We start from the raw sequence: 14,758 nt of genomic DNA, 5'->3' as shown, positions 1-14,758 counted from the left end.
ATCTCCAGAGATGGAGATTCCACAACCTCCCTAGGCAATTTATTCCAGTGTTTAACCACCCTGACAGTTAGGAACTTTTTCCTAATGTCCAACCTAGACCTCCCTTGCTGCAGTTTAAGCCCATTGCTTCTTGTTCTATCCTTAGAGGCTAAGGTGAACAAGTTTTCTCCCTCCTCCTTATGACACCCTTTTAGATACCTGAAAACTGCTATCATGTCCCCTCTCAGTCTTCTCTTTTCCAAACTAAACAAACCAAATTCTTTCAGCCTTCCTTCATAGGTCATGTTCTCAAGACCTTTAATCATTCTTGTTGCTCTTCTCTGGACCCTCTCCAATTTCTCCACATCTTTCTTGAAATGTGGTGCCCAGAACTGGACAGAATACTCCAGTTGAGGCCTAACCAGAGCAGAGTAGAGCAGAAGAATGACTTCTCGTGTCTTGCTCACAACACACCTGTTAATACATCTGTCACGGAGTATGGGGGACTCAGGGCCCTGCACCCCCGGCTTCCTGCGATTCACCATGACTCTCAGCCAGCCAGTAAAGCAGAAGGTTTATTTAGACGACAGGAACACGGTCCAAGACAGGTCTTGCAGGCACAGACAACAGGACCCCCCTCAGTTAGGTCCATCTTGGGGTCCCAGGGCACCCCAGCCCCTTGGGAGGTCAGAGCCCCGTCTGCCTCCCAGCCATATCACCAGCCAGCTCCTGAAAAACTCTCCCTTCAGCGACCCCTCCCACAGCCTTTGTTCAGTTTCCCGGGCAAAGGTGTCACCTGGCCTCTAACCCCTTCCTGGGTTCTCATGTTACATGCTCAGGTATTCTCGGTCAGTCTCCCATCCCCCAATGCAGACTATCCTAGCCACACTCCCCTGTCAGCATTCAAAGACCACAGTAAGAACAGTCCCAGTTCATCACATCTCTCCCCCCTTCGAGACCGAACTGAGCGGGGTCACTTTAGCCAGTGACCCGGGGAAGTTCGAACCTACCCCCGTTCCCGTGGATGCCCCAGCATCCCTCCCATTCCTTGGTGAGAATTACACCAGGCCCCTCCAGTTTCACGCCCCCCCTTAGGTCGGGGTTGCTCGCTGGCACTCGTAGTTCGCATGTGGGAAGGTTTATGCGGCCTCTGTCCTTTTCCCACCCCAATACCCCTGGGGTTCCAACTGGGCTGGGGTCTTCTCCCAGCGCTCCAGTCTGGAGGTCGGTGATTCGGGCTCTCTTGGTTCAGAGCCCCCCTTTTAACCTTGGCCACCCTCTGGAAAGGCTCCTCTATGCTGGGCAAGGGTCCTAAAGCCGTTTTCCCCTTGTCCCGGGCCTTCCTCCCCCTCTGGCAGGGGTCACAGGATCGGCAGTACTGCCGGACAGTAACAAAGACCCCAGGCCAGTAAAAGCTCCGTAGCAGCCTCTGCTGGGTACGCCAGGTTCCCTGGTGCCCTGAGAGGGGAATGTCATGAGCCCAGTACAGCAGCTGGCGGCGATACTTCTGGGGTACCACCAGCTGCCTCCTGATCCCCCCTGACTCCACTTCCCCTGGGGGAGCCCATTCTCGGTACAGGAACCCCTTCTCCCACAGGAACCTTTTCCGGCCACCTCTCCCCATGGTCTGTACCGCACCGAGGTCGGCCAGGTCCCTTATCTTCCACAAGGAGGGATCTTTCTGCACCTCGGCCTGGAACTCAGCAGCTGGGACAGGGATGGCCACCTGCTCTCTCTTGCCGGCTGGGTCTGAAGCCGCAGCCTCCCTGAGCCGTGTCCCTGGGTGTTCCCTCCCCACCAGGTTAGGGTCCTGCGCCTCAGGCAAGGCACCCTCCCCAAGGCCAGGGCGCAGTGCCCCTCGCCGGCTCTGACTGCGGGTCACAACCAGGGCACCCTGGGGGTTGCTTGGCCAGTCCTCCAGGTCTCCCCCCATCAACACCTCAGTGGGCAAATACGGGTGTACCCCCACGTCCTTGGGGCCCTCCTTGGCCCCCCACTTCAGGTGTACCCTCGCCACAGGCACCTTGAATGGGGTCCCACCCACCCCCGTCAGGGTCAGGTAGGTGTTGGGCAACACCCGATCTGGGGCCACCACCTCGGGCTGGGCCAGCGTCACCTCTGCGCCCGTATCCCAGTATCCATTGACCTTCCTCCCATCCACCTCCAGGGGAACAAGGTACTCTCTCCGGAGGGACAGCCCCGTGCCCACCGTATTAACCAAAAACCCTGAGTCTGGACCATCCAGCCCCCCAGAGGAGCTGGCCTGGAGCTCTTCTCCCTCCTTAGCAGGTGGTACTCTGCCAGCCCCCCTTCCCTGGGAGTGCTGCCTCTCGCCTGGCTGGGTCTCTACCCAGTCAACCCTCTGTGGGTTGGGTCCGCTCAGTCTGTCCCTGAGCCTGAGGCACTGGGCCCGTATGTGGCCCCTTTGGCCACAGTGATAGCAGCCCATGTCCCGTGGGTCCCCTCGAGCTGGTCGGATGGACCTGACGCTGGATGTTCCCCTTTGGTGGGGGTTCTCCATATTTCCCCGCTGGGAGGTCCCATGGTGACTCTCTTTCTGCGTTGTGGCGGGCCTGTTCCTTTGGGACTCCTCCCTGTTATCCCAACTGGCCTGCGTGCTGCGGGTTCTCTGGCTTTTGGTCCATCAACCATCGCCTCAGGTCGGATGGGCACTGCTCATACACGTGCTCCAGTACGACTAGGTCAAGCAGGTCTTCTATAGTTTGGGCCCCAGCTGTCCACTTGTGGGCATACCCCTGCGCCCGGTTGGCTAGTTGTAGGTATGTGACCTCACGGGTTTTACGCTGACTCCGGAACCTTTTCCGGTACATCTCAGGGGTCAGCCCAAACTCGCGGAGCAGGGCCTTTTTGAACAGTTCGTAGTCCCCTGTCTCCGCCCCTTTCAGTCGGCTGTACACCTCCCTGGCTGTGGAGTCCAGTGAGGGGATGAGACCCCTCCTACAGCCTTTGTTCAATTTCCCGGGCAAAGGTGTCACCTGGCCTCTAACCCCTTCCTGGGTTCTCATGTTACATGCTCAGGTATTCTCCATCGGTCAGTCTCCCATCCCCCAATGCAGACTATCCTAGCCACACTCCCCGTCAGCATTCAAAGACCACAGTAAGAACAGTCCCAGTTCGTCACAACATCCCAGAATCATGTTTGCTTTGTTTGCAACAGCATCACACTGTTGACTCATATTTAGCTTGTGGTCCACTATAACCCCTAGATCCCTTTCTGCCGTACTCCTTCCTAGACAGTCTCTTCCCATTCTGTATGTGTGAAACTGATTTTTCCTTCCTAAGTGGAGCACTTTGCATTTGTCTTTGTTAAACTTCATCCTGTTTACCTCAGACCATTTCTCCAATTTGTCCAGATCATTTTGAATTATGATCCTGTCCTCCAAAGCAGTTGCAATCCCTCCCAGTTTGGTATCATCTGCAAACTTAATAAGCGTACTTTCTATGCCAATATCTAAGTCGTTAATGAAGATATTGAACAGAGCCGGTCCCAAAACAGACCCCTGCGGAACCCCACTTGTTATGCCTTTCCAGCAGGATTGGGAACCATTAATAACAACTCTCTGAGTACGGTAATCCAGCTAGTTATGCACCCACCTTATAGTAGCCCCATCTAAATTGTATTTGCCTAGTTTATCGATAAGAATATCATGCGAGACCGTATCAAATGCCTTACTAAAGTCTAGGTATACCACATCCACAGCTTCTCCCTTATCCACAAGACTCGTTATCCTATCAAAGAAAGCTATCAGATTGGTTTGACAGGATTTGTTCTTTACAAATCCATGCTGGCTATTCCCTATCACCTTACCACCTTCCAAGTGTTTGCAGATGATTTCCTTAATTACTTGCTCCATTATCTTCCCTGGCACAGAAGTTAAACTAACTGGTCTGTAGTTTCCTGGGTTGTTTTTATGTCCCTTTTTATAGATGGGCACTATATTTGCCCTTTTCCAGTTTTCTGGAATCTCTCCCGTCTCCCATGATTTTTCAAAGATAATAGCTAGAGGCTCAGATACCTCCTCTATTAGCTCCTTGAGTATTCTAGGATGCATTTCATCAGGCCCTGGTCACTTGCAGGCATCTAACTTTTCTAAGTGATTTTTAACTTGTTCTTTTTTTTTTATCTGCTAAACCTACCCCCTTCCCATTAGCATTCACTATGTTAGGCATTCCTTCAGACTTCTCGGTGAAGACCGAAACAAAGAAGTCATTAAGCATCTCTGCCATTTCCAAGTTTCCTGTTACTGTTTCTCCCTCTTCACTGAGCAGTGGGCCTACCCTGTCTTTGGTCTTCCTCTTGCTTCTAATGTATTGATAAAAAGGCTTCTTGTTTCCCTTTATTCCTGTAGCTAGTTTGAGCTCATTTTGTGCCTTTGCCTTTCTAATCTTGCCCCTGCATTCCTGTGTTGTTTGCCTATATTCATCCTTTGTAATCTGTCCTAGTTTCCATTTTTTATATAACTCCTTTTTATTTTTTAGATCATGCAAGATCTCGTTGTTATGCCAAGGTGGTCTTTTGCCACATTTTCTATCTTTCCTAACCAGCGGAATAGCTTGCTTTTGGGCCCTTAATAGTGTCCCTTTGAAAAACTGCCAACTCTCCTCAGTTGTTTTTCCCCTCAGTCTTGATTCCCATGGGACCTTACCTATCAGCTTTCTGAGCTTACCAAAATCCGCCTTCCTGAAATCCATTGTCTCTATTTTGCTGTACTCCCTTCTACCCTTCCTTAGAATTGCAAACTCTATGATTTCATGATCACTTTCACCCAAGCTGCCTTCTTCTTTCAAATTCTCAATGAGTTCCTCCCTATTTGTTAAAATCAAGTCTAGAACAGCTTCCCCCCCAGTAGCTTTTTCAACCTTCTGAAATAAAAAGTTGTCTGCAATGCAGTCCAAGAATTTGTTGGATAGTCTGTGCCCCGCTGTGTTATTTTCCCAACATATATTTGGATAGTTGAAGTCCCCCATCACCACCAAATCTTGGGCTTTGGATGATTTTGTTAGTTGTTTAAAAAAAGCCTCATCCACCTCTTCCACCTGGTTAGGTGGCCTGTAGTAGACTCCTAGCATGACATAACCCTTGTTTTTTACCCCTTTTAGCCTAACCCAGAGACTCTCAACACTTCCGTCTCCTATGTCCATCTCCACCTCAGTCCAAGTGTGTACATTTTTAATATATAAGGCAACACCTCCTCCCTTTTCCCCCTGTCTATCCTTTCTGAGCAAGCTGTATCCATCCACACCAACATTCCAATCATGTGTATTATCCCACCAAGTTTCAGTGATGCCAACAATATCATAGCTGTATTTATTTATTAGCACTTCCAGTTCTTCCTGCTTATTACCCATACTTCCCACATTTGTATATAAGCATCTAAGATACTGGTTCGATCTTGCCTCCCAGTTTTGCCCTGACCCTCCTTTCTCTCTGCCATTATAGCCCACACTCCCTCTTGTTTCCGACGCATCTCCCAGGTCTCCATGTTCCCCACTTACCTGTGGGCTTTGCTCACCTGTCCCCATCGAACCTAGTTTAAAGCCCTCCTCACTAGGTCTCTCGCTCTGTCCATCTGTCTCTCGCTCTGTCCGGCCGTCTCTTGCTCTGTCTGTCCATCTCTCACTCTGTCCCCGCTGCGCTCCATCCGTCCGCCTCTCTCTATGTCCGTCCGTCCCTCGCTCTGTCCGTCCGTCCGTCCGTCCGTCCGTCCGTCCGTCCGTCCTTCCGTCCATCCATCTCTCTCTCTCTCTCTCTCTCTCTCTCATGTTCTTGCTCCCAAAGGGTGCCCCTGAGGGGGTTATCGACCGCTGTAACTATGTCCGAGTGGGCACCACCCGTGTCCCCCTCACACCCCTGGTGAAAGACAAGATCTTGACTGTCATCAAGGAGTGGGGGACGGGGCGGGACACACTGCGCTGCCTGGCCCTGGCCACACGTGACACCCCCCCCAGGAGAGAGGACATGGTGCTGGAGGACTCCACCAAGTTTGTCGAGTATGAGGTCAGGTTCAGGCCTCCCCCGAGGGTCTGGTGGGGCAGTGGTTGGGGGGTGGGGGTCAGTGCTGGTTGGGACAGTGGTTGGGGGGTCAGGTGGGGCTTGGTTGGGGGAGGGTTTGGGGAGATGGAAGCAGGGGTTGGTTGGGGGCTGGAAGTGGGGAGACTGGGGGGTTGTTTGGGGAGTAGTTCGGGGAATGGGGGAGGGGTGGTTGGGGCGTGGTTGGTGGATGGGGCAGGGGTGGTTGGTGGATGGGGGTTGGTTGGGGAGTGATTGGGGGATGGGGCAGTGGTTGGTTGGGGTGTGGTGAGGGGATTGGGGATGGTTGGGGATGGGATGGGGATGGTTGGGGGATGGGGGTTGGTTGGGGATGGGGCAGTGGTTGGTTGGGGGTGTGGTGGGGGGATTGGGGCATGGTTGGGGGATGGGGGTTGGTTGGGGATGGGTTGGAGGATGGGGCAGTGGTTGGTTGGGGTGTGGTGGGGGGATTGGGGCTGATTAGGGATGGGATGGGGCTGGTTGGGGGATGGGGGGTGGTTGGGGGATGGGGGTTGCTTGGGGCGTGGTTGGAAGGTTGCTATGGGCCCAGCATGTGCTAATGGCTCCCCCCCAAAGGTGGACCTGACCTTTGTGGGCTGCGTGGGGATGCTGGACCCACCCCGGAAGGAGGTGATGGGCTCCATCCAGCTGTGCCGTGACGCCGGCATCCGTGTCATCATGATCACGGGGGACAACAAGGGCACGGCCATTGCCATCTGCCGCCGCATCGGGATCTTCACCGAGGACGAGGAGGTGACGGGCAGGGCCTACACAGGCCGCGAGTTCGACGACCTGCCCCCCGCCGAGCAGCGGGAGGCCTGTAAGCGGGCCTGCTGTTTCGCCCGTGTCGAGCCCGCCCACAAGTCCAAGATTGTGGAGTTCCTGCAGTCCTTTGACGAGATCACAGCCATGGTGAGGGGGAACTCCAGGGGGGTGAGGACAGGATCACTGGGGTGGGGGCAGAGAGCGGGGGAAGGGAAGAGGGTCCCTGCCATGGCGGGGGGAGAGAGGCTGTGCTAAGGGACTGTGTGCTTGGGGGCAGCGGGGTTTGGGGATCCCACACTCAGTGGCTTACCCCACACTCACACACAGACAGGCGACGGGGTGAATGACGCCCCTGCACTGAAGAAGGCCGAGATTGGCATCGCCATGGGCTCTGGCACGGCCGTGGCCAAGACGGCCTCCGAGATGGTCCTGGCTGACGACAACTTCTCCACCATCGTGTCCGCTGTGGAGGAGGGCAGGGCCATCTACAACAACATGAAGCAGTTCATTCGCTACCTCATTTCCTCCAATGTGGGCGAGGTCGTCTGGTGAGTGCCCTGTCCCCCGACTGCGACCATCCTGTCCCATCAACTCACCACCAGCCACGCCAGCCTTCCCCTCCCCTCCCCTCCCCTCCCCCAGCCACGCCAGCCTTCCCTTCCCCTCCCCTCCCCCAACCACGCCAACCTCCCCTTCCCCAGCCACGCCAGCCTGGACCCTCTCCTCTCCCCAGCCACACCAGCCTTCCCTTCCCCTCCCCTCCCCCAGCCATGCCAGCCTTCCCCTCCCCTCCCCCAGCCAAGCCAGCCTTCTCCTCCCTTCCCCCAGCCACGCCAGCCTTCCTCTCCCCTCCCCCAGCCATGCCAGCCTTCCTCTCCCGCCCCAGCCACGCCAGCCTTCCCCTCCCCTCCCCCAGCCAAGCCAGCCTTCCCCTCCCTTCCCCCAGCTACGCCAGCCTTCCTCTCCCCTCCCCCAGCCATGCCAGCCTTCCTCTCCCCTCTCCCCAGCCACGCCAGCCTGGGCCCTCCCCTCTCCCCAGCCACGCCAGCCTGGCCCCTCCCCTCTCCCCAGCCACACCAGCCTTCCCCTCCCCTCCCCCAGCCACGCCAGCCTCCCCTCCCCCAGCCACGCCAGCCTGGGCCCCCCCCAGCCACACCAGTCTTCCCCTTCCCTCCCCTCTCCCCAGCCACGCCAGCCTCCCCTCCCCCAGCCACGCCAGCCTGGGCCCCCCCCCAGCCACACCAGTCTTCCCCTTCCCTCCCCTCTCCCCAGCCATGCCAGCCCTTCCCCTCCCCTCCCTTCTCCTCTCCCAGCCACACCACCCTTCCCCTCCCCTCCTCAAGCCACGCCAGCCATCCCCTCCCCCAGCCACACCAGCCTTCTTTTCCCCTCCCTTCCCCTCCCCCAGCCTCGCCAGCCTGGGCCCTCCCCTCACCCCAGCCACACCAGCCTTCCTCTCCCCTCCCCCCAGCCACGCCAGCCTCCCCTCCCCCAGCCACTCCAGCCTTCCCTTCCCCTCCCCCAGCCACTCCAGCTACACCAGCCTGGGCCCTCCCCTCACCCCAGCCACGCCAGACTTGCCCCTCTCCTCCCCCAGCCACGCCAGACTTCCTCTCCCCTCCCCCCAGCCACGCCAGCCTTCCCCTCCCCGCCCCCAGCGATGCCAGCCTGGTCCCTCCCCTCACACCAGCCACACCAGCCTTGTCCCCCCTCCCTCAGCCACTCCAGCCTTGCCCTCCCCTCCCCCAGTCATGCCAGCCTTCCCCTCCCCCAGCCACGCCAGCCTTTCCAGACAGAGCCTGCCCCAAGGGGCTCCCCACAGCCTGGCGGGGCTCTGGACTGAGCAGAACGGACTGGGCTGTAACCTGCACCCCTCTGCGCTACCCTAAGGGCTCTCTGTGCCGTGGCCAGCTAACTAACACACCCGACTGCGCGCCAGCGCTGTGGGGCTGTTCCTGCCACGCTGGGCGAGGGGCACCGTCCCGGCAGTGTGGGCACGTCTCTGCCAGGGTCTGGCTCAGCGGGACTCACTGGGCAGAGCTCACAGGGAAAGCAGGAGGCTGCAGCCCAGAGGTTCAGTCCAAGGAGGTAGTGAGGCCGCGTGGCCGAGCTTGCTGGGAGAGGGAGACCCCAGAGGTTTGACACACTGAAGGGGGGCCCCCTAGAGACTGCTGCAAAGCTGGGGGCGTCGCACTGATCCTGGGGATCGGGGACACCTTGCCCCCTCCCCCCCCGAACACACCAGCCCTGCCCCCTCTTCTGTCTCTCACTCCCCCCCTCTCCCCACAGTATCTTTCTCACAGCCGCCCTGGGCCTTCCAGAAGCCTTGATCCCTGTGCAGCTGCTGTGGGTGAACCTGGTGACTGACGGGCTCCCGGCCACTGCCCTGGGCTTCAACCCTCCGGACCTGGACATCATGGACAAGCCGCCCCGCAGCCCCAAGGAGCCCCTCATCAGTGGCTGGCTCTTCTTCCGCTACATGGCCATTGGCGGTAAAGTCCTCCCACCCTCTACCGCAAAGCCCCATCCCCTTCTGCCGTGCACTCACGCCTCCCCTCTGCTCTGCCCACAGGCTACGTCGGAGCTGCTACAGTGGGTGCCGCTGCCTGGTGGTTCATGTATGCAGAGGATGGTCCTGGCGTCACCTATCACCAGCTGGTGAGAGCTGGCCCCAACGCAGAGCTGGGGGCCCTGTGCTGTGTGTGTGTGGGGCGGGCTCAGCTGGACGCTCTCCCCAGCCGTCAGTGCTGGCCCCAGTGCAGAGCTGGGGGCCCTGTGCTGTGTGTGTGTGGGGCGGGCTCAGCTGGACGCTCTCCCCAGCCGTCAGTGCTGGCCCCAGCGCAGAGCTGGGGGCCCTGTGCTGTGTGTGTGTGGGGCGGGCTCAGCTGGACGCTCTCCCCAGCCGTCAGTGCTGGCCCCAGCGCAGAGCTGGGGGCCCTGTGCTCTGTGTGTGGGGCGGGCTCAGCTGGACGCTCTCCCTAGCTGTCAGTGCTGGCCCCAGCGCAGAGCTGGGGGCCCTGTGCTGTGTGTGTGTGGGGCGGGCTCAGCTGGACGCTCTCCCCAGCCGTCAGTGCTGGCCCCAGTGCCGAGCTGGGGGCCCTGTGCTCTGTGTGTGGGGCGGGCTCAGCTGGACGCTCTCCCCAGCTGTCAGTGCTGGCCCCAGTGCCGAGCTGGGGGCCCTGTGCTCTGTGTGTGGGGCGGGCTCAGCTGGACGCTCTCCCTAGCTGTCAGTGCTGGCCCCAGCGCAGAGCTGGGGGCCCTGTGCTCTGTGTGTGGGGCGGGCTCAGCTGGACGCTCTCCCTAGCTGTCAGTGCTGGCCCCAGCGCAGAGCTGGGGGCCCTGTGCTGTGTGTGTGTGGGGCGGGCTCAGCTGGACGCTCTCCCTAGCTGTCAGTGCTGGCCCCAGTGCCCCAGTGCAGAGCTGGGGGGGCATGTGCTTGGCGGGGGGATTCTGTGTCCCTTGCTAGGAGCTGTGTGGGGGAGGAGTTTGGCTGGAGCACTGTGCTGTCTGCATTTTGACCCCCCCCCTTCCCCTCCCAGTCCCATTTCATGCAGTGCACAGAGGAAAACGTGGACTTCGAGGGGCTGGATTGTGAAGTGTTCGAGTCACCTGTGCCCATGACCATGGCCCTGTCTGTGCTGGTCACCATCGAGATGTGCAACGCCCTCAACAGGCAAGGACCCCTCCCCGCCCCCTCCCCCCGCCCCCCGGCCCAGCCCCCCCCTCCTCACTCACTCTCTGCCTCTCTCTCTGCACAGCCTGTCTGAGAACCAGTCCCTGTTGCGCATGCCGCCCTGGGTGAACATGTGGCTGCTGAGCTCCATCTGCCTGTCCATGTCCCTGCACTTCGTCATCCTCTACGTCGACCCCCTGCCCGTAAGTGTGGCCCTGCCGAGGTGGCTGTGCAGCGCCGTGCGCAGGCGGGGGGAGGGGGCAGCGTTACTCTCACCCACTAGTGGTAGAAGGTCCCATCTGCTCCCTCCCCACCCCAAGCACTGCTCCCCAGGGCTGTGGCATTCCCCTTCCCCAGGCTCGTGTGCCCCTGCCTTGTTCTCCCCATGATCTCCTCCCCCCTTTGCTCTCCCCCCCCGCCAGATGATCTTCAAACTGACACCGCTGGACCTGACCCACTGGCTCGTGGTGCTGAAGATCTCGTTCCCCGTCATCCTCCTGGATGAGGTGCTGAAATTTATCGCCCGGGACTACCTGGAAGGTAAGGATGCATCCCTGCCATGGGGCAGGCCTGGGTAGCCTGGCCCACCTGCAGCCCCACAGGAGGCTCCCAGCAGGATTCACCAGCTGGAGCCGGGACGTGAATTTGTGCAGATGCCAGTCCCGCCTGATGGGGCTCAGTGACCTGCCCCCCGAGCTCCAGCTGGCACCAGGTGCCACCCCCTTCTCTGTCCTCCATCCCTTCCATACTACTAACCACGAACCATCAGCATCACCTGCCATGTAACAGACCCATCAGGGCAGCTCAAACGGGCCCAGAACAGCCCCAGCACCACAGAGCTGGCTGCTTACTGCCCTGGGGGCTAGAGCAGGGGGGCTGGGAGCTAGGATGCCTGGGGTCTATCCCAGCTCTGGGAGTGGAGTGGGTTGCAGTGGTTAGAGCGGGAGGTGGCGCTGGGAGCCAGGAGACCTGGGTTCTCTCCCGGCTCTGGGAGGGGAGTGGGTTGCAGTGGTTAGAGCAGGGGGGCTGGGAGCCAGGACTCCTGGGTTCTCTCCCGGCTCTGGGAGGGGAGTGGGGTACAGTGGTTAGAGCAGCAGGACCAGAGTCAGGACTCCTGTTGTTTTTTACCCCATCTGTCCCTGCCACCTGTTATAATCTGTGCCCTTTACCTTCTGGGAGTATCTGTTTCCAGTCTCCCCAAGGGCTGGGCCAGACTGCTGCTGAGCTCCGCCCCCCCTGTTCTGTGCTGCTCTGGTGTGGGTTTGAGCCCCATGCCCTCGATGGGTTTCACCTTCCATCCATCCCATGTGCAGGTCTGGACTAACCCTCTGTCCCGCAGAACCTCCTTCCCTGCGCTCTGTTAACGCTGGTTTCTTTTATCCTTTCCCCTTGTAGCATAATCTCCTTTCCCTCCATCTCCTTGATCCTGTCTCTCAGGTATCCCACGATCCTTTGCTGCATGCCTTGCCTGCCCCATGTCTATCTGTCCCCAAGGCGCTGCAGAGTGTGTGTGTGTGTGTGGGGGGGGGGGGGGGGGTGCATGTGAAATCTCACTGCTTTACCAGCTACTCCTGGCTGGGTCCCAATGCAGTTTGGCAGTTGGGGTCTGGGGCCGGGTGGTGTTGCCCATTTGAGCCTTAGCGCTGCTCTCTGGCTGGGCCGGGTACCCCCATTGCCTTCTCTGCCCCCAGCTGCGCCTCTCCATTCCCTTCCACTCGCCCCCTGGCTGTGGGGACCCAACGGGGTGTCACACATGCTGTTGCTGCGCTAGGGGGCTCTTCCCCCACGGCCCATCATCCTCCAGCTGCCACCAAAGGAGCCAGTTGCTGTTGCTCTTGTTTCCACCGGCTGCTGCTCTTAGGGTGACCAGATCGCAAGAGTAAAATATTGGGACACATGGGGGGGGGGCAGCCACAGGCTCACAGCCCCCACCGGAGCCATGGGGGAGGGGGGGCGCACAGCCCTAGGAAGCTGTGAGGGGGGCATTTTTTTTTTTTTTTTTTTTTTTTTATGGCCCCTGCTGCAGCCCCTGCCACAAGCCGTGGGTCAGGGGCGCATGGTCCCGGCTCCAGCCCCTGCTGCAAGGGCAGGGCTCAGGGCTGGGGCAGGGGGTTGGGGTGTGGGAGTGGGTTCGGGGTGCTGACTCCAGGAGGGAGTTTGGGTGCAGGAGGGAGCTCAAGGCAGGGGGTTGGGGTGCTGACTCCAGGAGGGAGTTTGGGTGCAGGAGGGAGCTCAAGGCAGGGGGTTGGGGTGCTGACTCCAGGAGGGAGTTTGGGTGCTGGAGGGAGCTCAGGGCAGGGGGTTGGGGTGCGGGAGGGGGTTTGGGGTGCTGACTCCAGGAGAGAGTTTGGGTGCAGGAGGGAGCTTAGGGCTGGGGCAGGGGGTTGGGGTGTGGGAGGGGGTTCGGGGTGCTGACTCCAGGAGGGAGTTTGGGTGCTGGAGGGAGCTCAGGGCAGGGGGTTGGGGTGTGGGAGGGAGCTCAGGGCAGGGGGTTGGGGTGCGGGAGGGGGTTTGGGGTGCTGACTCTAGGAGGGAGTTTGGGTGCTGGAGGGAGCTCAGGGCTGGGGGTTGGGGTGTGGGAGGGGGTTTGGGGTGCTGACTCCAGGAGGGAGTTTGGGTGCTGGAGGGAGCTCAGGGCTGGGGGTTGGGGTGCGGGAGGGGGTTTGGGGTGCTGACTCCAGGAGGGAGTTTGGGTGCTGGAGGGAGCTCAGGGCTGGGGGTTGGGGTGCGGGAGGGGGTTTGGGGTGCTGACTCCAGGAGGGAGTTTGGGTGCTGGAGGGAGCTCAGGGCAGGGGGTTGGGGTGCGGGAGGGGGTTTGGGGTGCTGACTCCAGGAGAGAGTTTGGGTGCAGGAGGGAGCTTAGGGCTGGGGCAGGGGGTTGGGGTGCGGGAGGGGGTACAGGGTACGGGCACCCAGCAGCACTGACCTCAGGCGACTCTGGGGAAGCGGTGATATCTCTCTTTGGGTCCTAGGCGGAGGTACAACCAGGCAGTTCTGCGCGCTGCCTCCGCCCACAGGCGCCACTCCGCAGCTCCCATTGGCCATGGTTCCTGGCCAATGGGAGCTGTGGAGACGGTGCTCATGGCGGGGGCAGGACACAGAGCCCCCCTGGCTGTCCCTGTGCCTAGGAGCTAGAGGAAGATTTCGCCGCTTCTGGGGAGCTGCGTGGAGCCAGGTAGGGAGCCTGCCAGCTCCACACCAACCGGAGGCCTGGCCACCCTACAGTACAGGGACATCGATCGGGATGTGGGACAGAGAGTTAAATATCAGGACGTCTGGTCACCCTAGCTGCTCTGCGGGGCGAGGGTAGGGCCTGGAGACAGCAGCTCCTGGCACTGCTGAGATCCCTGCCGAGCAGCTGCTGGTTAACTAGGGAAGTGGATGGGGTTTCCCCCACTTAGTGTCTCCCTGGGCGTTAGCACCAGTCAGCCCCGTCCTGTCCCAGAGAGAGACCGCTCTGCTCGAGTGCTGCCTGGGGGCGTGGGCAGCGAGCCACGAGAGGGTGATGCTGAGGGCCAGACTGCAGGTCATTCTGGACCTTTTCGACTGGTGGGGCAAGGGCTGGAGACCAGACCTTGGAGGCCATCCTGCCATTGGGGCACAAACCCTGCCACCTGGGGCTGGGCAGTGGCCTGGCCCTGAGGACCTCCCACCCCCGCCTTGTCTCACGTGTCCCATCTCTCCCCACAGTGGGTTTAGAAGACCCGAAGAGGAGGAAGAAGTGACACCTCTGGCCACTAGAGAAACTGCATCTTCACCCCAACAGTGAAGAACCCCTCGGTGCCCCCTCACCTCCCCATGAGCCTCGCCCACCCCCTCTTATTTAACAGCTGCTCCCCTCCACCAAAGGCTGCAAGCAGCCCTCCCTCTCCTCCCCCAGCCAGGTGGGGTGGACATCATGGGGGTTTGCCTGCTGCGTTTGGAGAATGGGGGGAAGCTCCCCCTTGCAAACTGCCTGCCCTCCTCCCGGCCTTCTAGCTACTTTGCTTCTGTACATTTTGAGCTGCTAGTCTTTCCTAGCGGCCCCTGCCCATCCCGCCTTCCCCCCATTTCCTTGCTGGGCACCCAGCCCATTCGCTGTGTTACCAGCTCACACCCAGTGACCTCTTCACTCACCGGGTGGGGTTTTTTTTAATGCAAAAAATAACTGAACAGACGGAAACATTTTGTCAGGCCAATGTGCAGCTCCCAGAGGAGGAAATGAAGAGACTGTTCTAGCTGCTTATTTATTGACATTAAAAGATAAACTCCTTAACGCTGCCTGCGCTCCAGACTCTTCCTTCGCCTCC

General features: G+C 59.6%; 1 protein-coding gene across 1 annotated transcript in view; it reads left to right on the top strand.

The window, feature by feature from the left end:
* The window catches only part of ATP2A1 (ATPase sarcoplasmic/endoplasmic reticulum Ca2+ transporting 1), a 37,739-nt gene extending 23,545 nt beyond the window's left edge, over nucleotides 1-14,194 (top strand). The window contains exons 14-22 of the mRNA XM_065422390.1: nucleotides 5,780-5,998; nucleotides 6,608-6,943; nucleotides 7,124-7,344; nucleotides 9,086-9,288; nucleotides 9,369-9,454; nucleotides 10,336-10,469; nucleotides 10,555-10,672; nucleotides 10,892-11,009; nucleotides 14,160-14,194. Coding sequence (XP_065278462.1) covers nucleotides 5,780-5,998; nucleotides 6,608-6,943; nucleotides 7,124-7,344; nucleotides 9,086-9,288; nucleotides 9,369-9,454; nucleotides 10,336-10,469; nucleotides 10,555-10,672; nucleotides 10,892-11,009; nucleotides 14,160-14,194 — 1,470 coding nt within the window. The remainder of the gene's footprint in view (nucleotides 1-5,779; nucleotides 5,999-6,607; nucleotides 6,944-7,123; nucleotides 7,345-9,085; nucleotides 9,289-9,368; nucleotides 9,455-10,335; nucleotides 10,470-10,554; nucleotides 10,673-10,891; nucleotides 11,010-14,159) is intronic.
* Nucleotides 14,195-14,758: the final 564 nt, after the last annotated feature.

The sequence above is a fragment of the Emys orbicularis genome, chromosome 24 (genome assembly GCF_028017835.1).
Source record: "Emys orbicularis isolate rEmyOrb1 chromosome 24, rEmyOrb1.hap1, whole genome shotgun sequence".
Lineage (NCBI taxonomy): Eukaryota > Metazoa > Chordata > Testudines > Emydidae > Emys > Emys orbicularis.
Note: the sequence above shows the minus strand (reverse complement) of the source record. Positions and strands in the feature narration are given on the sequence as shown.